The 23383-nt window shown below is 42.4% G+C and overlaps 1 protein-coding gene across 1 annotated transcript; it reads left to right on the plus strand.

Moving 5' to 3' along the window:
• Positions 1–4891: 4891 nt before the first annotated feature.
• Positions 4892–11335, plus strand: GEM (GTP binding protein overexpressed in skeletal muscle). The gene is made up of 4 exons (XM_088533591.1): positions 4892–5291; positions 7729–7805; positions 8269–8473; positions 10114–11335. Exons 1-4 carry the CDS (start codon positions 4958–4960, stop codon positions 10389–10391), a joined length of 894 nt encoding a protein of 297 aa, XP_088389717.1. The 5' UTR covers positions 4892–4957; the 3' UTR covers positions 10392–11335.
• Positions 11336–23383: the final 12048 nt, after the last annotated feature.

Raw genomic sequence — 23383 nt, forward strand, 5'->3', positions numbered from 1 at the left:
GTTTAAAAAATAAAAATCAAAGTTCTATTATTGCTTAATTTCCAAGTCACTTTCTCTACCCTTTTCTCAAGTTGATTACAGCCCTCTATATCTCTCCCCACTGATTCTCCTTCATTGATCTTGCTCATTCCTCCTGATTTCAGACTATGTTTTCCCCCCTACCTTTTGTGTTCGGTCTGGAACTTCTCGCCTGGTCACTGAGGATGCAGCAGGAAAGCCAAAGGCAAAGCTGTGCATGCATAGTGGAAATAAGTTTTAGGTCCTATTGTGATGGGTCTAATTCTTACGTATATCTGTGCTCTTTGTTCTGTCCTTGCTTTCTGAGCTTACTCCCAGCGTGTCCTGCACCCAGCCCAGCGTCACGCTTAGCTGAGCCAAAAATGTTTCTTTCAGAGGCTATTGGTGGGTTGAGAACTGGCACTGAGGACAGTGACAGGTGTGAGGGCTGGTAAAAAGTGTGAAATACTGTGATGCTGTGGAGGAGAGGAAGGGAAGGGAGCGGAAGTGGTTCAACTGTTGGGAGTGCAGTTTACCAGGCTGGGTGCTGTAATGGGAAAAATGAATGAATATTCTTTTGCTAAAAGTACAGGGAGAGAGTGCACTTTCAGACACTCTTTGTTCTGTGTATATTAAAACAATTTTGAATTTTGTTGTTCCTTCTTTTTTTATTATTTTTTCCTCTTGCATTTTCCTCCCCCTCCATTTTGATTGAGGCCTTCTCTAAGGATGGTCCTGAAGCTAGAAGGCAATTTGAGGAGCTGCTTTCACCTTCCTGTACATAAACACAAAACGGCTAGTTTAATATCAGCTAAAAAAACACTTCTGTTTTACATCTCATGGAAAACTTCTGCGTAATTGCTCTGGGCATCACCTGCTCTAATTGCAAGCGTCCAGCGAGGGATGGCAGACCTGCTGCTCTGCAGTATTTATTTCATCTTGGCTGCAGGGAGTATTCCTTTAAGACATGGTTACTGAGGCACAGAATGGTTAAAATGAGTAGAGCAATTGCTCTGAGTTTTAATATTGCTCCAACGGGCTGCACCGAGTGGCCCCTGTGCTTGGTGGCAGCGCCTGGCTTTGTGCTCGTCACTTCTTGTGCCTGAATCCCAGGCAGTTATAGCTGCAGAATCACTGACCAGCAAAGAGCATGAGAGGACAGAGCTGTCCAGGGTCACATGTGGTGTAGAATCAGAAGAGAAAGCACAAGGGAAAATATGTGTGCACGTTTCCCAAGCATGAGCATTTCACAGTGCAGCTGAGAGGACCCCTATGGATGGTTCTGTGATTGCTGGAGAACCAGGTTTTCTTTATCTGCCTTGAATTTTAGGAAGGATTTATGCAAGTTGACGTCTAGCAGTTCCTGATCTAAGACTAACCATAACTAAACACAAATGCTTTTCTGACTTTGGTTTATTTCTCCTGTCTATGCTTACTGCTATGATATGAGTTAAACCTTTAGGTGAGACGTTAGAGCTTACGGTTCTGCTGAGATCAGTCTGGCTATAAATCTCCGTTCCTCTCCGTTCCTGGCGTGGATATGCTTTTCTTGCCATGTGGAGGGACGGGCTACTTGGTGCTCTTTGAGGTGACTGCGTGTCAGCAGAGACTCGGAGTCAGCTGTGCTGGGGACCCACGAGTGGGGACTAGGATCTGGAGCCAGATCAGCTACTGCCAAGCAGTAAGTTTTGTCCAAGTACCATGCTAACAGATCTGAATAATTTCCATATACTTTAATGTGAGCATATATTTGGGGAAAGTAATATGCCTGTGCTTGGGCATGGTGTTTATTGGGTTTGGGGACAGGCTCAGAAGGTCCCAGAAAATCCCCATGAAAGAAACAGGAATGCAACAAAATCAAAGCGGGGAATAAAGTGAGCATCTTTCAGTTGCAGAAGTTACTAAAGGGCCACAAATCAGTTTTACAGGTTTTAGTCAAAGCACAGAAGTGCGGAGGCATGTGATTAAGTGCAAACATGGTACTTGGTGTTCTTTTCTGCTTGTACTATTCTCTTTGATGAAGATTTATGGCTAATTAAGGTCTTACTTGTCTGTAACCAAAAAAAATTGGGTCATGGGAAAATATTTTTTTCCCTGTTCAGAAATGGATCGAGTTGTTCAGACTAAAGTGCAGTATAAAATTACGGTCACTTGTTGATTTGGGGGGAGATTGTAAATAGAAAATTTTTGGAGCTTGTCTTTGAGCTCATCACAGTTAACCCAGAATTTAGATAATAGAGAGTTAACTATAGAGTTTCCATATACTTTTATATAACTTGTGGTTTCCTTACCAACTAGTTTATTATTCAAATTATTATTTATTATTCAAATTTAAGGAGCAGGCTCTTATTTTGCACCATGTACACTATGTATTCATCTTTCCTAATAAACTATGGATTGCATAAGCTCTACTCTGCTATTCTGACTTTGTGGTCGTTAATGCTGCTACATCCATACCACTGTAAACCTGGAGTCACACAGAATTTGTGGTTAGCTGTTTTTTTTAAGCTATTGCTAGTAAAAAGTTAGAGCAGAAGTGAGAACTGATTATGGGACTCCAAAAGCTGGATGCAGTGACATGGAGGCTAAAAAATAATTGTCCTACTTTTGAGTTATCTTCAAAGTAAACATTGCAATATTTTATTCAAAAAAAAAAAACGTTTTTGTTTCCAGCACTTAATCCATTGCATTTTGCAGACAGACAATATAACATATTTGCAGCATTTTGTACATTAACAAAACTTAGGTCATTTTATAAACATCATCAGTTTTAGTAACACTTGCCTGAAAAACTGTGTGATGATGAAATAGCATGTGTTATTTTTATTTTTTTTTAATATATTTTTCCACTTCATTGTTTTCATCATCAAATTCAATCAGATGTGTTTATTTTACTGGCAATGTTAGGAGAATCATATGATTTCAAGGAAGGCTTTGCGCCTGTTTGTAAGTTTTTGCTCTTCTGCATGTCGCTTCCTCCCAGCTGGGGGCTGGCTGTTGTATGGAAAGGCCAAACACGTCACGGAAAAGCCCTGTCCCTGATCAGATGGGCTTAATATAAACCAGGTTTGCGGAGAGCGAATTAAAGAGGCAGCCCGTAAGCAGAAGAGGGATTTACTCGCGCAGACCAGCTCTGTGCAACACACTGCACGGAGAGAGAAGAGCAGGGAGAGCGAAGGACTGACTGAAGGAAGAGCCCGTCAAAAGTAAGGCTGGAAGGCACTGGTCTGGAAGCAGAGATTCCTATAGATAAACTATAGCCCCAAACAGCCAAATGCAGTTTGTTGGTGTGAAAATAACTAGAGCTGAGAATGCTATGTGCAGTAGTGAGTTCTAAGGCTTTGTCTCACTGGGATTTGTTTAGTGATAGGTGGTGATTTGTAAAAGGAAGAAAATTATAAAATGTTTACGTCTGGGACTGTTTATTGATTAAGTGTAATTGAAGATAGTCATTAGGCTGTTTATTGTTTCACTGACTTACGGCTGGTTTTTCTCATGCATCTTTTCCGTGGGGAAACTACAAGGGAAAAAAAAGCAGATTTTAAAAGTGTGTGTGGTAAAAAAGGATTTTATTGTGAAGCGATCTTTGCTTTGTGCTTGGCTTCTAGTTAGCTGTATTTTTTCCTGGCAAAGTTATTCTGCCTGTGACTATGCATATGATCCAATGTGCCACAAGGCACTGTGCATTACAGAGAAAATACTGCCTAAGTTGGAGCAAGTTTACTTAGAATGTGCTCTTTCTGCATGTTTGGTTTACGACCTGCTGTGCATTTATTCTAAGGAGTTTTCAGAAAGTTTTATGTGAATAGGAAAAACAGTTTGTGCATGTCATTCCAATGTATTGCTGCACTTGTTTTCCTTCACTACTTCTTACTCAAAATATTTGGAATTTGTTGTTGAAGTGCTCTGATGCATTGTGCTGACAGATAGGCTATTCATTAGTACGGAGAGCAGAGCTAAGAAGTATCAGACGTATGCCAAAACACAAAATGTCTAAATAACTGTCACTTTGGGGACTGGAATGCATCAAAGGAACTTTCCTAAAAATGGTAGCTGTTGGCCCGTGACAATGACATCACCTCACTGCCTCCAGCCAAGGCAAATTGGGTTTCCCAAGTAAAAAGTAATTAAGAGCCACGCTCAGGTAAGGTGAGCTAGCTAGTTACGCTAGTGAGCAAATAGGTGTAGGTAACGTGAGCTAGCTGGTTTTTGTGGCAAATTAAGCTGTGAGTAAAATATCTGTAACTCTATGAGCTTTTCTCCAGATACCTTCTTCAGAGGTCAGATTCAGTCCCTTCTCAGAAAAACCACAGAGGATTGTGTCCTCACTTCTAGCTGCCACAATGCCACTCTGTGCAGTAGTTATTTTTTGTTTATAGACGAGTTCCAAATTCCGCCAAAATCCTCCGTTAAGCAAGATGTGTTTGCATCATTCTTTGCTAGCGTGAGCATGTGATGCCACTGCTCTCCTGCAAGACTCAGCTTTGAACTGAGGCAGTGGGAGCTGCAAGGAAAATGGGCTTTATTTTGTGACTGTGTGCGTGCAGGTGACGTTGCTGGAGGGCCCAGCCTGTCTGTGCCAGGAGTGCGTAGGGAATGGGACATGGCGTGGGGCGCACACATCACCCTGTTCACCCAACCACGTTGGGGCTCGGAGACCACTAGGGCTCGTCCTTTCGTTTGTCTCCTGTTGTGCACCAAGAGTAGGCATGGCACCTATAAGTGCTGCCTGTAAGTCCTGCCTTTGGCCGTGTTGAGGGGGCACAGCAATACGTGTGCTCCCCGACACGACAGTGCTGGGTGGCATTGCCTTTTCCTTCTCATTTTTCTTTCTGCATGCTAGGTACCTACAGAAGAGCAGGATATGCCTACAATTAAGTTAATAAGAGAGTGTTAATACGTTTTCAAATGCTTTGTGGGTGACGTTTGTGGTCTTCACGTTTCTTGATAGGGCAGAAAAATGACCCTCAACAACGTTACCATGCGTCGCACCAACAACAACGGCCTGCAGCAGCAGCAGCAGCGATGGAGCATCCCCGCTGATGGAAAGCACCTGCTGGTCAAGAAGGACTCCAACGAATACAACGCGCAGAAGCGATACACCATCAATCCTGACGATTACTACAGGAGAAGCTGGTCCTCAGAGTCGTCCGACTCTGTCATCTCCTCCGAGTCTGGCAGCAATTGCTACCGGGTGGTGCTGATTGGGGAGCATGGTGTAGGCAAGTCGTCGCTGGCCAACATCTTTGCGGGGGTACATGACAGCATTGACAGCGACTGCGAGGTGCTGGGAGGTAGGTCCCAATGGCCTGGGGAGCTTGTGTTTCCTTGGCAGCCTTGCCAATAGCACAGAAAATTAGCAAAGCCATTTAATCTGAAACCGAGGTAACCAACACTTGGGTCTGAGCATCAAAACTGATTGCAACACGTGTCTCAAGAAAACGAGCAACAAGGAGGTAATGGGGAGCTAGAGTGTCTGAAAGAGAAAAGTTCAGATTCTCGTACTATTTCATTTTAAAATATCTGTTGGAAGCTGCTGTGTCACCTCTGGCTCTGTAGGGTCAGTGCACACAACTTTCCTTTCCCCAGTGTAACAACACACCGCGTCCTGCCTGCTCCCCTTGCACGAGGGCACCAGTGCTAGCACACGGAGCCAGCACACAGGACTTCTGCTCCGCCTTCAGAGGAGCATAAGCTTTTGGTGCCTCTACCTCTCCAACTAGGAGAGGTAGCAGAACCCAGAACTATGAAGGCAGAATCCATGTTTTCCTTGTGAGTTTTCACAAACAGAGAGGAGAAATCATGGTGCCTTTGGGGAATTTGAAGTTGCTGCTGTGCAGCGACTCTAAGCCAGTTGAGTTCTGCCTTCAGCTTCCACTGACCTCTCCTGTCATCCCACCAGCCACCTTTCAATCTGGAATATGTCTGATAAAATGTTTCCTGGTGCTGCACCAGTGAACTAGGTTAGACCATCTGGGCAATCAGTCAGCAAATGCAGTTGATTTTCTCTACCCCTCATTGTCAGACCGTTTCCTTCTCCTCCACAGGAAACTTTTTTTTTTTTTTTCCTTTGGACTCTTAGCATTACTGCTTAGAGCACAGCCATCTCAGGTTTTCACGGCCAGGTCTGTTGAGGCATCAGAAAATTTCCCATTAGAATATTTCTCCTTTTCAGTGTCAGCCTTGAAATAAGCATGAGATGAACTAATTGCTCAGTTTCACTGTGTTTAATATCCCATGGAAGTTCCTTAGGACTGACCAGGGTGCAAGTGGGTGCTGAATACGCCCATTTGGGCATTGCATTTTCCAGGTGTGTGCTTGGATGTTTGCAGCTTCTCCAAGTACAACAGGGACTAGAGAAGTAGTCCTCTAAAGGCTGCCTCTAGTGTGTATAATACTCGTTCCTATGCAGCTGCTTGGTCAGTTGAAGAAACTATTCCCCAAACTCTAGCTTGCAAAGTGGAAATTTTATTGCAAGAGTTTCACAATATAGTTTCACAATAGCCAGTTCACAGAACAAATATAGCTGTTGTGGACTGCTTTTGCTACTGACTATAGGATTAACCTAACTCGTAAACATAAATGCCATGCCAAGGGGAACTTCTCCACTTGATTAGACTGTCTTTTTAATATCTCCATTTTAAGTTGTGTCAGCCCTTTGCTCTTGTTTACAAAGTTTCTCAGTAGGCAGTAGCTGATTTTATTTTAAATATGTAATATTTTTGGCTCATGGTTTTTCATGGACACAGACTCCTGGCATCTAAGGGAGCTTATTGCATTTTAGGAGAAGGTTTGCTCCAGCAAAGCCCAGCAGACATTTTATGAGGCAAGAACTAAGACACAGCCCTATCTGCAGGCGCAGTTGGGGCAGCCCCTTCAACAGTGCACTGAAAGTAGCTGCACACCCAAAACCTGGCAGTTTTCACTGAGCAGCAGCACAAGACTTGAGATGGGTCCAAATCCTGTAGTGCTCTTCCAAATGTCCCTGGATTCAGAAGGAAAAAGGGAGATTTAGGACTTGAAACAAGAGGTAGACTGAGATTTCACAGCAAGGATTAATCTTCACTCTTGGTGGGAAGAACTCCCCCAGGTCTAAGCAGCGCTTAGTCACATGGTGTTTGTAACTTAGATATGAATTTTTGTGGCTTTAGTAACAAATAATTGAATTTCTGAGTTTTGTTGACTCCTTTGCTTTTTGACATCAAAGCTAATGTTGGAAGCTCTAAGATGGGAGACCAACCTCAGCGGCTGCAAAGCTCAGCAGCCCCAGTCTGGCGAAGCCCTGTCCTCATTGCTCGGCAGGCTGCTAGCTGAGTCGCTCTCAGCAGCAGTGACTGTTCACCCGTGAACTGTCCCTGCTAAAGCGAAAGCAAATATTTTCCATTACTCAGCCTCGCTGGACTCTGACACTCCCATGGGGCAAATGTTCATTCTTTGGTTATTTCTTCCACGGGTTCTATTTTCTCTCTCCCACATAAGATAAAGAGAATATCAGCCAAAATAATGAACATTTTGTTTCATGATCTTTTAGTCTCGTTCATTTATCATGGAAAGTAATACAGCTAGCAATGAACAGAGGGCAGGTTCAGTGCTGAAAGAAATGAGGAAAAAATGGAATGCGAGCCGACACAAAATCTGGCTCACTAGCTTGAACCGTGAACAGATTACATGTGTTTTATTTTTTGTGATGTACCTGATGCCACAAAATAATATTTCTGGTTTTCCTTCCAGAAGACACATATGAAAGAACCCTGATGGTGGATGGTGAAAGTGCAACCATTATACTGCTGGACATGTGGGATAATAAGGTACTTTTATTTGTTTCAGTCAAATGCTAAAATAAAAGTGCACATGCAAGTGTATTAATGTCAAAAATAGGCATCTCTGGGGAAGGAAAGTAGCTGTTTTCTGTACAATATGATTAGACACCCTCTGCCCCTGCCAAACCAGGTATGTGTAAGGGCTATGCAGTGTGAGTTGGAGAAGAACAAGGGCTTTTTGCCTGTTTTCCTTCTTTAATGATAGAACAAAAAATGGCAAGCCCTGCTTTAGCATCACATTCATTCCAGTCTAAAGCCAACACAATGAATTCTTTGGACTAACTTTTGCCCTCCTTTGTGGTGATGTATTCATATCATCAGCACTTTGGAATTACTTTTAGTATAATTATGATTCAAACCATACCCAATGTAGTTACACCAGGAATGGGCTTGGATGCTGTAATGTTATCCTTCCCATGCCTAATGATGACAGACCATTTCATTTGAACAGCGCGAAGGAGAATGGATTCGAGACCACTGCATGCAAGTGGGAGATGCATATTTGATCGTCTACTCCATCACAGACCGAGCAAGCTTTGAGAAGGCCTCTGAACTCAGAATACAGCTCCGCCGGGCACGCCAGAAAGAAGATATACCCATTATTTTGGTTGGCAACAAAAGTGACCTTGTGAGGTGCCGCGAAGTTTCAGTGGCAGGTAAGGTGATGAGGACAAAAGCTAGGTAAACTTTTGAGAGTGATTTGATAGCTTTTGAACAAAACCCAGAGCTCTGTCTGCCACTGATCAGCACTGGGCAATAAAAGAGCAGTAAAAGAATAGAGGACTGGGACACTGACCAGGAGATTGGAAAGAACTCGCTAGGTCTCTAAGCCTACTTTGGTGGTGTAATTGCCATGTGAGATAATCCCCTTCCTAAATTTATCAAGGTCCATCAAAAAAGCTGCTTTGGTAGCTGGAAACACTTTGAATTTCCGGTACATATTTATGAACAATCAGTTTAGGGCACTTTGCTGCCAAAGATAATTCCTTAGTTTAACTAGTTATCTTTCCTCTCTAGCATTTAACTTGCTGATGAATTTGTACTCTCTTCCACCCTTTATTTTGCTATTCTAACAACTCCCAGCTCTTTGAACATGGAGGGTGGTACAAACATCCTTCTGCTGGTGGCAGGGACATGAAGTCCCTTGGCTCAGTCTGGTACTATGAAGTCCTGCTTATATAAGACTGGAAGCAGCCTACCTGCATTAACCTACCCTATAAAACCTGACCGTCACCAAACAAACTCGGGTAGGAGACAGCCTGGCTAATGCCTGAGTCAGTCAGCACGTGCAGGTTAGACATGGCCATAGCCTCTGCTCTGCTATAGTTCGTGTTGCTTGAAATGTGACACATAGGGACTGGACTGCCCTTTGGGAGAACTCTCCTTGGGGCCTTGATTCAGACCTTGCTAAAACAGCCCTTGGGTTTAGGTGACATTATATAATACACAGTAAGTCATTACATTATCTTATCTTAGCCAGAACTCATGAGAAATGTGGTTTCCTCTACCTGGCATTTCCTCATTTCTGCAGCTGTTCTCCTTCTGTTTCCTGACTGGTCTAGATGTTTTTTTCCCTGGAGATGTACAAAGCTCCTCTGGCCTCTGTCACAGTTGCCAAAAGTGAAGAGTTTGAAATGAGGTAGCTTACTAGTAGTTTCCTATCTTCCTCTCATTTTTCTATGGCCTAAGCTGAAAAATGTGGTTTCTTTTGAGAGAGAGATGGCTGGTACATTCTCATATAGAAGACTGTTAAATTTATGTTCAAGTAATTAAGGGTAAGAACTAAGATTTCAGACTGACCCCTGATGTTGTGGACACAGTTCTGCATTTACATTGAAATTTTGCATGTGTCTGCTCACACCAAAATTCTTACTATCCAAAGATCCTTTTTATTATATATGACCCATAGAGGAGGACTGGGCCTCACCTGCTACAGCAGAAAGGGCTGTGCTTTCCTTATGGAGGGCACTGTCGTCACCTTTTAATGTGACTCGTGAGAGTGTGCACGTGGTGGCACGATGAGTAGGTGACCGAGTCGGTGTTGAGCTCTTGGCCACCGATGCCTCGGTGTGAGTCAGCCTCAGTGCCCACACAGCTGACACCAGGAGCTGGGCTTTTCCAGAAGGAGATTCGCTCCCCGTCACTGCGCAGGGAGTCTGACATAGGCCAGAAGGCAGCCTAAGGTGATTAAAGACTTATCCCTGCCTATATTAGGATAGAGGAATTCCCCAGCCGGTGCTGGCTCCCTCCCTGCTCCCGCCGCCGCCTCCTGACTTATCCCCTTGCTGTCTTGCAGAGGGCCGAGCGTGCGCCGTTGTGTTCGACTGCAAGTTCATCGAGACCTCGGCCGCCGTGCAGCACAACGTCAAAGAGCTCTTTGAAGGCATCGTGCGACAAGTCCGGCTCCGGAGGGACAGCAAGGAAAAGAATGAGAAGCGCCTGGCCTACCAGAAGCGAAGGGAGAGCATTCCCAAGAAAGCCCGGCGGTTCTGGGGCAAAATAGTTGCCAAGAACAACAAGAACATGGCCTTCAAACTCAAGTCCAAATCTTGCCATGACCTATCGGTACTTTAAGAACGTTGGACTCTGCCAGAGTTTGTGGCGTTATGTGGACATTATGTTGTGGGAAATAATCTATATTAGATTGGGCTATAAAAATGACTTAGATTCACAGCTATGATTGTGATGAAATGTGCTGGCATAGGAACAGCACAGTGCATGGAAGTATCTCTCTTTCTCTTTTGTTGGTAGTTTTAAAAGAAAAGTATAGACCAGAATGACCCAAAGTTATGCTGGGAAATGTTCTGGAAAGTACCTATTTTTTTTCTCCTGTCACCTTTGGATAATAGCGTAAGAACCTCAAACCATCATGACTTGGGAAGTGAATATTACACTCTTTACTCTTTCTTCTTACTATTTTTTGGAAAACTGTGTAAAGAAGTGAGGAACTGACTAGGGATTGGTTCTGTGCCAGTTGGCTGGTAAGGCTTAAGCACCCACAGCTGAAAACGCTGCATTTTCTTGTAAAATAGCCACCAAGACACTTCTTCTTTTTTTTTTTTTTTAATTTGTAAGATTGGTTTCCATGAGTTTACACATCTATTACTTTGAAAATATTTAAAGGAAAAACCCTATAATCAAATAAGTTTTCCTCTCATATTTTCATACTATGGGGACTATTTAAAAATCAAAGTAAACAATAAAATCAAAGTGCAAATTGTATCAAAGTGCATCAAGTGCAAGATGCCAAACCTTTAAAAAAATCACCTGAGCTTTTATAAAAGAAACCACACGGACTTCTTGTATCCAGCCTTGGCCTTTGTCTATGCCAGAGCTACACTGTATTTATTGTTGTGAAAAATACAAGCATTTTAATGGTGAGGGGAAATGTATTTATTACCAAGTTTCTTAAAAGAATAATGTTAATTTTATTACTGTTTTCTATCTAATATCTTTTTTCAGATTATGCAAGTTTTTACTTACATGCCTTGTAATAAAATAAATAAAATATATGACTGTCTTTGAGCCTCAGCAGGAAATCCCTAAGAAGTTTTGACGTTGAGAAAATACTTTGAATGCTTGAGGAGATTGCTACATGACAAGTGTGATGAGGATTCCTCACATGCATCTCTAAACACAGATTACTTAGCAACCCCGAAGCACAAAGAAAGAGTCACTGGCACCCCCACTGGTATTAAGGCACGGTATCCCCTGTGTGCCAGTGGGGTTGTGATGACAGAGATAAAAATAATTAATTCTTAAATAAGCTATTTGGCCCTAAGCTTGAAAATGCTTTAGAAATAAAGATAACTATCATTACCTCCATTTTAGAGAGTGAAATGCTGCATTCAAGGACAGAAAACAGTTATTTGGCATAGCCTCTAGGGCAGGCTGTGCTTTAATTCTCAATTAGTGTTGGAAATCATTTTGCTAGTGTGATCTTCATCCTAGACCATCCTGCATTTTGTGAGTGCACCTCTGAGTTCAAGGCCGATGTTCAATCATACCATTTGGGCTGTGTGACACTTGTCCACAAGCAGTTCTGAAAAGGCATGAACTTACTGAGCGTTTGCCTCTGCTAAGCGTATGAAAACGGGGTAACCAATCTCTAGGGGTAAAATACCACATTGCAGTATTCAAGTCTCTCTAGAAGAGAATTCCTAAACTAGAACAAGTTGTTGGCAAGAACAGAATGCAATATTTTGAACAGCTCAAAGACAAGATCCTTGCTGTTATCAGCCTATGTATGTGAAGGATTTTAAAGGAATGTATTTTAGCTGTCAGCATGCAACATAAGGTCAATCCAGGGAACTCTAGAGAACAATACCTACTCCAACACCTGATGTCAGAACATTTTAACTAATATTTCCCCTTTCAAGGACATAAAAAAATAGCAAAAATTAAATAGATATTAATTTTCAAATACTTATAGTTGAGTGCAGGCAGAAAATTCCTTAGGTTGTTCTATATCTGTCAATCTATGGGCTCTACAAGTCTAAACCAAGTAGACTTTGAAGAAATATAGAATACCCATGCTGATCATATAGACTTTACGGGTTAAGTATGGCTATGTTCAGAGTGTCGCTGGATGTGTAGTTGGTATCATAAATGGTTGGAGTCACCTAGGCAATTTGCATCCCTTGCTTGTCTCTCTCCCATCTCCTCCCAGAACAACAAGATTTTTTAAAAAATTATATATTTATTTTTATGAACACTTTTGTTTTTTTGGTCTTCTATTTTCTTAGCTTTTTATATAGTCTCTGTGTTTTTAAGGTTTTCTCTGGATCAGATAAGTCTAGAATACATTTTTGAAGGAAAGCAGCGATGTCCAGGTAGGTTCCTTCAACCAAGCTGCCACCTTGGCAGCTCTGCAGTGGCAGATCTGCTTCTAGGGGTGCTGCTGGGCTAAAATTGGTCCCACTGATTAGCGTGGAAGTTACTTCAGACCAAAATGCTTTGGACAACTGCAGCTACCTTGCGCATCCATCCTCACGCTGCCTGTCTTGGCCCACCCTGCAAGGACCTGGCTTGCTGCAAGTTTCCAGGAAGAGTTTCTAACTGTGGAGGCAGCTGAGGAAGAACCACTCACAGCAGCACCCTGTCCAAGGAGCTGTCGCTTCAGTTTGATCAGGCACCGTCAGCATGTGCTACTGCCCAACTGCTGTACGTGGAGTGGAGCAGATGGTGCTGAGGATCCCCCCGGGCACATTTCAGAGCTTGATCTGCTTCGGACCAGGTCGAGTCGGGTCCCAGGGCAGAATGACCATGTGATGCTGCAATCCTGGAGGGAACTTTTAGTTGCATCTGAAAGGGACCCAAATCATGTGCTGTGAGGCCCCTTTTACAGCCCTGATGAGCTGGCCACAGAGAAAGGGCCAGGGCTTATTCTGCAGTTTATGGGATGAATTTGGGTCATCTTTCTGGCTGATCAGCATCAGGTTATCAGCTACAGAAATGCTTACTACTTCTAATAGCTAGTGTACCTAGAATGGCTACTTGATGCTAATTAATATCTGGAATATTGAAATTTAAAACCCTTAATAGCCACCGCTCTCTGCTCATCTCCTATGTGAGTGTCCAAAAACACAGAATGGATCAGTCTGTGATTCTAATAATGAATCTGACTATTTATGAAGCCAGGGCTACAATAACAGATCCTAATGCGATAATTACGTCGGTCTCAGAGATCTGGCAGTAACTGTGGAATCAATGAGTCACAGCAGTGAGTGCACCAAGACCAGAATGGCAAAACTCATGGAGTCCAAATAAAATATAATAAATAGAGAAAAAAAAAAAAACCCAAAGAGTCCAAGAACACATGATATGCCAATTGCACTATAATAGCTCTTATAAACATTTTTTTTTCAGGAAGATAGATCAGATCAGCAAGAGGCTTTAGGGGGAATTTAATCATGACATTTACTGCACAAAGAAACACGTAGTTTTGCTTTAGGATAAATTACACTATTTCATTACTTTCCCCTGATAATTTACCTAAAGTACTATACACTACCTCTGCCATTGGCACCATGTGGATCTGCAGGGGGCTACTTTATACTTGGGAGAATTATTGATAAGTGATAGCTATGGAGAGGCATTTTCATTAAATGGGCAGATATACTATGCTTTTAACCCTCACATTGGCAAGACTTCGGACCAGCATGGACCAGAATTAGTTCACCTGCGCTGCTTTGGTGTGTAGATATAAACAGGAGAGAATGCTTTTGACAACAGCAGTCCTGGTGTTAACAACATCATTAACAAGGGTCTGTGTCAGTGGAAGAAAGTGGTTGGCTTCTTTGCGATGTCGTCTCCATGAGCAGCCACACTACTTCTTTCTGTAAACTGTACTACCCGTGTTTTGTCAGAGAGGTCCCTGGAGTAATAAAGTCTTGCTTTCCCAAAAGCGAACTCGTACTCCTTGTGACAACCCCGAAGAGCTGCCGAGCTGCACCTATTGTGTGAATCATTCTTGGGTCTGACCTACAAATGCTCTCACTGACACAGTGGACATGCGCCAGTGAGTGCAGCGCGGCAGGTCCTCCTCTAACTCTCTTTTCTGGATTTACCGAAGACTGTTGCTCAGTTATGATGGCAAGTCCTGCAGGCTGTGCTGGTGCTCAGCACACTACCGGCACTTAAGAGATGTTGCTTCCAGATGCACAGAATAATGCTTAATTAGAGTTGTTTCCTTTCTCTACTGTCCCATACCAGATCTAGTTAAGTGGGGAGGCAGCACAGAGTCAGCACAGGACCAAATGTGGTTTCTTTGGTGTCTGCCTACTTAAAAGACCAATGCAATTGCAGATTGCAGAGATTGATGTAAATCCTAGGCTAGATATGGTGCCCTATGTTAAAATTATGCTAAATATAACAGTGCAGGCCATATTTGACCAGAAGTTGTAACCTTAACAGACTCTGTAGGACAGTTATATAACCATCTTTAGACTCTAGATATGGCCTCCTTCAGTTAAAAATGGGGGATCAAGCATGTTATGTGGTTAATTACCCTACAGGAGGACTCTGGAGAAGCCTTGCTTCTCCCACACTTTACAGCAGGGATCATGGGAGGCTGCCGGGCTGATGTAAGGACCCAGTGGCAGATGTCTACAGGAACCAGAATGAGACCAGGTTCTTCCCATCTTGTGTACAGTCAACATGGGACGTAATACTAATCTGCTTTCTGCAGGTAGTTTCTGTATATGCTCCTTCCTTGCAGCATTCTTACTGCAGAAATCTCTTACAGACATTGGTGCAAGCAGGATCCTCTCTCAGTGACCACCCCATGCAAAGACAGGAAATATTTCTGATTTTATTCTCTAAGATCACAGAGATAAGATGATCAAACCAATAGCTTTTTTTTCTCCTAGAGATATTGAAATTCAGTGTGCTAATTGCTTTACATTTTAGTTACTTTGCTGCAACATGTTGTGTGCTATCAGAGCAAGGACAGAACACCCACCTGAGAGCACTGTAATTCTGTGTAGCTTGCTTTACAGCACAACACTGCTTTGTCACTGGGCTAATAATTTACTAAGGGAATGAATAGTATAACACACTTCCTCCAAGACTTGAACCTGACTAACTTCAAAATCAAATGACTTTGCTAGTGGCAGTCATGTCAATGTACTTAGGACTTTTGGGTTGAACACCACTTTTTGTGAACATCCTACATCAAGGGAACAGGATACTTCAGAACATCATAGCAGGCAGAAAACAGGCGCTCTGCGGGTGAACTCCCAAGTGTCACGTTAGACACTGCTTGCCCTGATCTGCAATCCCAGAGCTGAACTCTACCTGCTCAGCAAAGAGCCCTCCCGCTGCATTCGGTGAAACACCAAGACATGGTGCAAGAAGGCAGGGCAGAAATCCAACCATGGATGTGCTGGATGAGCCTTGGCTTCAGCTGCTGCCGCCTTAGCACAGCCCAGAGAGGCCCCATGGGTTCCCTCGCTTGCTCGGCCGCGGGGTGGCAGGTCTGGGCTGGGATGCCACATCGCCTGGCCCAGTGACACCATCCGGGGTGCTGGGAGGGCACCGGGAAAACGTGAGCACAGCTACAGCCCCTTTGGGGAAGGGACCTCCTCTCAGCTGAGCCTTGCGCTCATTCTTGACGTGATTTTTGATGAATTGTTTAAATCATTTAACTTCTACTGAAGTCAGAAGTGACCTAAGTGGTCTTAGGTTTTAAATGGACAGTGTTACTTCTGCATCTACATTTCCCATGTACAAGGTGGCTTTCACTGGGTGTGCACATTACACTGATTCACAGTTATGGTCTGAAGGTGCTCGGGATATATTTCCTAAATCCTGTTAAATCCCAACGGATGTTTAGACAAATTTCTTGAGCTTTGCCACCAGGATATTATTTTAGTCACTTTTCAATGATATACTTAGTCTTCTAACCTTTAAGGCTTTCCTTCTCACCATCATGAAATCTTGTGGCAAAAATGACCGCATTTGCTTCTCCTCAACTTGCTCAACTCAGAAGTGAGTTGTTTGGGCTAGAATGATTCCTTTGCATCCATGGCAGTGGCTACAATGATCCCTTTGCATCTATGGTAGCATTTTTGCCACAGTTTGCACTTGATAATACCTTCCCTCCATTAGGATTTACCTAAAGTCATTTGGCACCTGGGCTTCCGCTGGAGAAGCTCCCATGACATTGTGCCTTGGTTGGGATGCTGTGCACAGCTGATGAAGCTCTGGGAATGGAGCTACTTAGGTGCCTATGTTGACACTATCCCATCAACAGATGGAAAAGCAGAAGAGCACTGGGCTCCAGTCCATGTCCCAGGCAGCTCTTTTCAGGCTACTGAGAGAGAAAGTGAAATATTTCAACAAATGAGACGGAAAAAGCTTGCCATATGTAAGACTTGGGATTGCAGAGGAGATGGAATAATCATGTCACTTACATCCCAGATGGATGTGCTACTTACAGAGAAATCTCTTGTTGATAAAAACAAGTTGGCAAAAAGCTGTTCTGTCAAGTGCCGGTGTCTACTGCATCATCATACAAAATCATGCAAGAGGGATGACTGCATCTAGTGCTTACAAATGTTTGCATGTGAAAATAATCCAGCTGCGAATATTCACACTAATGGCATTTTTAGGACAAGACTGTGCCCTTTCAGCTGAATTTAGAAAGAGCTAAGTGCAAAAGAGGATCTGTTATTTCATATGTTATTAAAAAGCTAAGTCATTCTCCTGCATGAATAGGAAATATACTATAGTTTCTTCTGGTCCCTCTCATACTTAGTTTATGGTGCACTCATCTTTCTGGGTAGGGCCTGAAAACATTCTGCACTTTGGCACACACTGAAACAAGAGATTGTACTGAAACTAAATACAGACTTTTCTCTAAACTGTCCAAAGCTGAGTGCACATTGGGTGAAAAAACATTCAATTTTTGTACAACTATAATTTTCCATTCAGCTTATACAGGCACACTCGTCCCATCAGTTACTATCCTGGTTATCGACACACTTTTAAAAATGGCTAGAAGCCATGAAATGGCATGTAGCTCTGCTAATTGACTCACATTTGCTCTGAAAGAGTGATTTCTTGCCTAGAGGCTGGTTAGAAAGAGGCCTCTCAGAGGTCTCAGGGCTGGGAAAGATTAACGTAAAATTATTTCTGATTCTACCATTGACTTTGCATCTGATTATATCAGGCAACAAATTCATATTTCAGTCTGCCCTCTGCACCTGAAGAAATACTGCCTTCCTTTCTAACATACATGATTGAAATATGTCATTTTTAATGCTAGGCAGAACTCAACACTGCCAGCTGTGTGCTGGAGGTATCTGAGACCTGTTCTTCAGGATGCAGCTCTGCCAGACACAATGTGCAGCGCTGTGCACCTGGTCCCCAGTGGGCTGGAGAATGACACAAAGCATGTCCCTGTCACAGGGAGGCTGAGGACTTCTGGGCCTGCCACCTGTGAGAGGTGCAGGCAAAGCTCACTAGCGGTCCAGAGCGCCACATCTGAAGGCCTCATCTTTAGTAGGTCCTATCTGCAGTATTTCATTAGCTCATGACAGAGCACTTATATTTAAATGGAAGACAGTAATAGCCAGACTTTACCTTAGATCCATAAAAGGGCTCTTCCTAACTTTAAATATTTGGCTGTGGAAAGCAGGATTTTTACCAGGACCATATGGATTGTGCAGAACTTCTGCATCCCCTGCAGACAGTGTCTAGTTAATACCTCCTGCATGAAGACTGTTGAAATACAAGTTACCAGTAAGAGTTTTGGTTTCTAGAACAGTAACTTGGAGGGGAAAGATGAGTTTTTGTTCCTGATTCTGCTGTGGGAGTTAGAAATCTTGCTTACAACGGTCTGGACTAACGTATCCTCCTTTTCCAGAACTGTAGCTTCAGAAACTGTACGGGCTCTATAAGTGCCCATTTACAATAGATATTTTGGCTGTGCTTAAGAATGTCTTTGCCAAAGTTTGCTGAAATACAAATATTAACAAAAGATACTAACAAGACTAACAAACTAACTCCCCTCTTTAGAGAGAAGAATTGGACAATGAGCTTAGCATGACCAGCAGTATATATAAGAATTCGAATATATACTTAGTGTTGGGATTATGACCTCAAACCACGGAATTAAAAATTGCTTGTGTCTCCAGGAGCCATACACTCTCTGCATGCAATATATACTTCTCATGGTTAGAGAAACACTAACCACACTTGCAGAAGTAGAAAACCATAGTTAGCTGTTGACGTGTATGTGAATGACCATCAGAATTTGCAGTTAGCCTATCTAAAGGAAATGAAAAAAGCTTCAGATCTAAAAAAAAAAAAAAAGAAAAAAAACCCCAAAAAACAGTGTTTCTGATGTGACTCTCCATAGATCTGCAAGGGTATAAGACCATTGCACAGCACCTCTGCAAATCCCCCAGAAGAAAAAGCACTGCTATCACCCTGCTCTGCTGGCTCAGGTCCTTCCATAGGGGGCTGTGTAAGCAACACAACTGCTGATCATTTGATAAGGCTTCTCTTTCTGTCATGATCATTTCTGGTTTGCAACAGGACTTTGCATCAAAATTCATGACTAGAAACATGTGATCAGAGGTGTTGCCTAACCATCTGAACACCTTCTAGTTGATCTAACAACATCACCTTTGCTGTAGCAGCTTGGTGGGAAGCTGACCTCTGCCAATCCAAGACCACTCACTAAACAGGTCATACAAGTAATGGCTATAGGCTCTTGAGAACCTTTTGCTTTCTTTTCTTTCTTTTGTTTTTTGGCTTTCCTTGTCTTCCTCTTCTGAATCTTCTCTTTTTCAGTACACATGGATGAGAGCTAGAAGTGGCTTGGGACTGTTATACAGTGAGACATAAATTTGCCTGACTATAAGAACAGTAAGGCAACAACAGAAGCGTGAGTTGTGAATCCAGGTAAATTGTCCTACCTCTGAAGAAGTGTTACTACACTTACAAAACGACTGTGCATGTTTTGTGATACTGGCCAGCAGAACTTCCTCAGGGACTGACTGAACTCCAGCATTCAACCACTGGTAGAAACCTCCAGAAAAGCAATCCTTGACTGCAGTTGGAGTCTGGTTGGGCCTGGATCCTTTAACCTCACACAATAGTTAATGATGTCCTCCAACTTGAAGAACAAAAATCCTTCTTTGGAGGTCTTCAATCCCTACCTGGATGCGACCCTGTGCCACGTGCTCTAGGTGTCCCTGCTGGAGCAGGGGTTGGACTCTCTGGAGGTCCCTTCCAACCTCAAGCATTCTGTGATTCTGTGTGATTCTGTGTTTGCATATTGCTTTTCAAGTTAGGATACTACTGGAGGTAAAAGGACTCTATCTTAATGCTTAATAAAATAATAGGCTGATTTGTACTTTTAAAGATTACTCAATTCTTAAAATCCTTTGAAAATAAAAATATGATTAAAAAGATAATTAAGATAAGTGTTAGTGTCTGACAGAAGTTGTCTTGCAATTGGCACTATTGCCAACTGCATTAGAAACGATTGCTCCTCAGTTATCCATTCCACTCTAGAAATTGCTGCTGTCACAACAGAGCAAAGTGTCCAAATGTCTCAGTCACTTTGGTGCCAAGTGCTGTATGGCACTGGACGAAATAGACTTGGATGTCAACGTCTGTGATCTCATCACAGCAGATTGCACAAATACCAGGGATGTTCGACATGTTGTACTGCTTCTCCTTCTACATTAGATGCTCATTGTACTGTTTAACTGCAGCAAAATCATTCATAAAAATTTACTACCAGCACTACTGCTCAGCAAACACAGCTCAAAGTCCCAAGACAGATAACCACTTCTCCAGTTTAGGTAAGGATAGTTAAATGTTTAGCTAAATTAGCTAAATTTATTTGAATATATAGAAAGTTCAGAGAAAACTATATTTTTGTTCTGTCAACATATTGAAACAATCTTGTTCTTCACTGTTTTTCTGATAGAGCTACAATCCTATAAGTATATGTGAGAAGCTTCATTTTGTCCAATCTAATCTTCATAGCTATAAAGAAACATAATGAGTCACATGATGAATAAAAAAAAATCACTCATTCATGTGGCTGTTCTTATTAACAACTTTTTAAGCCTATCATGGTATTTTTGAGATTGAATTATGTTCTTTTTTTTAATGCCTGGAATTGGCAGCAGCACTAAATCAGCAATATGGAGTTAATTTTTATTACTGAGAGGTTGCTGAATTAGATTAAACCAAGTCAGCAAATTCTTGGAATGTTCAAAATGCTTTGCATAAAAGTAACTGTATTATTAACCATTAATTGACACAATTTATTCAATATCATTGTCTGGCTATGTATATACTTGTGTATATGAAATGTGTGTATGGAAGGTCTATATCTGTTATAGATGTGCTCATCAAGTGCACTATCTCTTTGAGGGCTGTAAGCAGAATGCTGCCTGTGGCAGCACAGGTGCTAAGTGCTAGTTTGCTCTACCCTACCCTGTTGTATGGGAGCTCGTGAGATGGTCCAAGAAGCAGATGTAAGGAAAGGAATCACAGGCCTGAAAGCAGACTAGAAGCTTTGCTGTGGTCTGAGCCCAGCTGATTTCACATCTCGCTGGAGTCCTTGAATAACTGGAAACTTACTTGAGTAAAACTCAACTTGAAAACTTGAGTAAAAGAACTTTATTCCTCTGGTTCTTCAGTGAAACCTTCAACCCATTTGTCGGGCTCCTAAGAAAGAAGTCTGTCCTGTCTTTCCATTTTTCTTGACCCCCTTGAGATCTTGATCTTGAGATTAACCCCCAAGTATACAACATCTGGAACCAGATTTGCTGGTCCTGGATTACTGTTGTTTAGGACTATGTTGGTGCCAGCAATCTAGGCCAGCTCCCAGTTAGCATCCTCTGGCTGCACTAAGTTTGAAGTGAATAAAGGTAAATATAGCTACCAACTGCAGGATTTACCCTACCTGCTGGCCCTTTTACCTTGAAAGATAATGCAACAGATGCAAGTCCGGGATATTCAGGTGGGAGAGGGGACGGGCATTAAGTCATGGAGTTTCCATTAATGTCAACCAAGCAGAGGTGTGTGTTTAGTGAGTGATTTCCATATAAGTCGCAAATGAAGCAGGGAATGAGCTAAAATGGTTGTATTACAATCTTTGAAAGTACAGAAAAAGTGAACGTAAAGTACGCCTAATGCCACAGCTATTTAGTCATATAAGCAGTCCCATGAGGTCCCAGCCTGTGTATGGCATGCCAGTGAAAGCTGGTTATGTACTACTTGCAGAAGTTAAAATTACATGGCATTTCTGGTATTTCCTATTCTAAGCATAGGAATTAGTACTTTGAATAATGTTCATTGTAGGCAGCTGCAACTCAAAATGCAACTCACAATCTTCTGCGGCAGACAATAGGCCTTATCCTCTAACGGCTCTCCCATGTGACTAGCTTTTGATCATGAAAGTAGGTAATTGAAGTAAATGAGATTATTTATAACTGATTAGACATCTAAGAAAAATTCCTCTCAAAAGTCAGCTTCAGAATTGATTCAGGTACAAGTCTGTGGTGTGGGCCATATATTTTGGCTCTGAAATAAAGTACTCAGACTCCTAAAAGGCTGAAGTCCACCTCTAGCACTTCTGTGGGAGTTTATAATGCTTCAGTGAAAGGCACTGCTACAACCAGATCTTGTGGCCCTGCTGAGATAAGAGGTAACAGAACTGATATGTGGCATTTTTTCCTGCAAAAATTACATTTAAGCTCTGCTGGCAGTGCCTCTGAAAAGAACGCACACTGCAATAAACCTGGAATTTGATATTTAGACATAAATACCTCCACAGCTGGTCAAAATCAATGTGAATACTCAGTCCCTTGCTATCATTCCTGACCCTTGTCAAAGGTTTCAGGGAAGGCAAATCAGATATTATTAGCAAATACAGATATTATTAGCAAAACTTACTCTGGGATCTCAGCTATCAGTAGGAATTCCTGATGAGCTGGTTTACTTGCTATTTTCACTTTAACGGTTGCTAGTACAAGCATTTATGATGGTACTGAGCTCAAGGAAGCCACCTGGCATCTTATCAGGCTGTAAAAGTCCCACCCTGTGATGTCTGTGTCTGTGACACAGAGCAGTGTCACTCTGAATACCAACATACGTGGGGAAAAGTAGGGTGAAAACCCACGAAAGAAGGAATGAGGTGTGTCTGATCTCTGCGTATGGAAAGAGCGTGACTTTTTTGACCCAGCGAATCCGGCTGAATCTCCCTGTACAATTTCTTATGAGCATGACAATAACAAATCTCGCTGCTTAGAGGACTCCACTTGAGATGAGGGTGTTGGACTGATCCATGTTGCTCCTTACACAGCCAGGCATCCACATCTTGATGGAGGGGGGCGTGAAGGGAGAGTGACAGCTGTAACCATCCCCAAATTGTAGCATATTATAGTAGTGGTTTTAATAAAGAAGTTAGGAGTTGGATCTAGGAAAAAGCCTAAGCACTGCTGGACATTTCTCTTAAACCCGAGCCTGAGAGTAAAATGTAGCCTCCCAAACCAGAGGCTTTCTTACTGGCCCACTTAATAAGAGTGTGAGAAAGGCTGTCCTTCCTATTGAATCTTGTTCGTGACGCAGAAAGAGCAGCAAACTGTGGGGCTAGAAGGAAAATGAAGAGCCCTCAAGTCCTACTTGAGACTCTGGAGAGCTGGGCTCTGCTCCCAGATTTATTTTTGACTTTTTATCCACTAACTTCTATATGTAAAGTCCAGACAGTAGAATCTGTGATTACTGTGATAAACATGGTCCTAGAAACTTATTTTTTTCACAGCTATTTCTATTTCCTACAGGTAGGTACATGCACTTGGATGACTGAGCGCTCACAGACCATCTGCTTCACAGATCCTAAGGTCAGTTGCAGTTGCATATGCATGTGGATAAGAAAAAACAGCGTCAGCTGCCAGCTTACTGCTTTTCTCATGTCATAATATTGTGACGAGCTTTTCTAAACAGGGCATAACCAAGAAAGGGATCTAGTTTGGTATTGTGATTTGACACAATGTTATGTTTTGTGTTGTAGTTTGAACCTGGTAAGTTGTGGG

This window comes from Tinamus guttatus, unplaced genomic scaffold, assembly GCF_059628265.1.
Source record: "Tinamus guttatus ecotype Peru unplaced genomic scaffold, ASM5962826v1 Tinamus_guttatus_pri_ptg000510l, whole genome shotgun sequence".
Lineage (NCBI taxonomy): Eukaryota > Metazoa > Chordata > Aves > Tinamiformes > Tinamidae > Tinamus > Tinamus guttatus.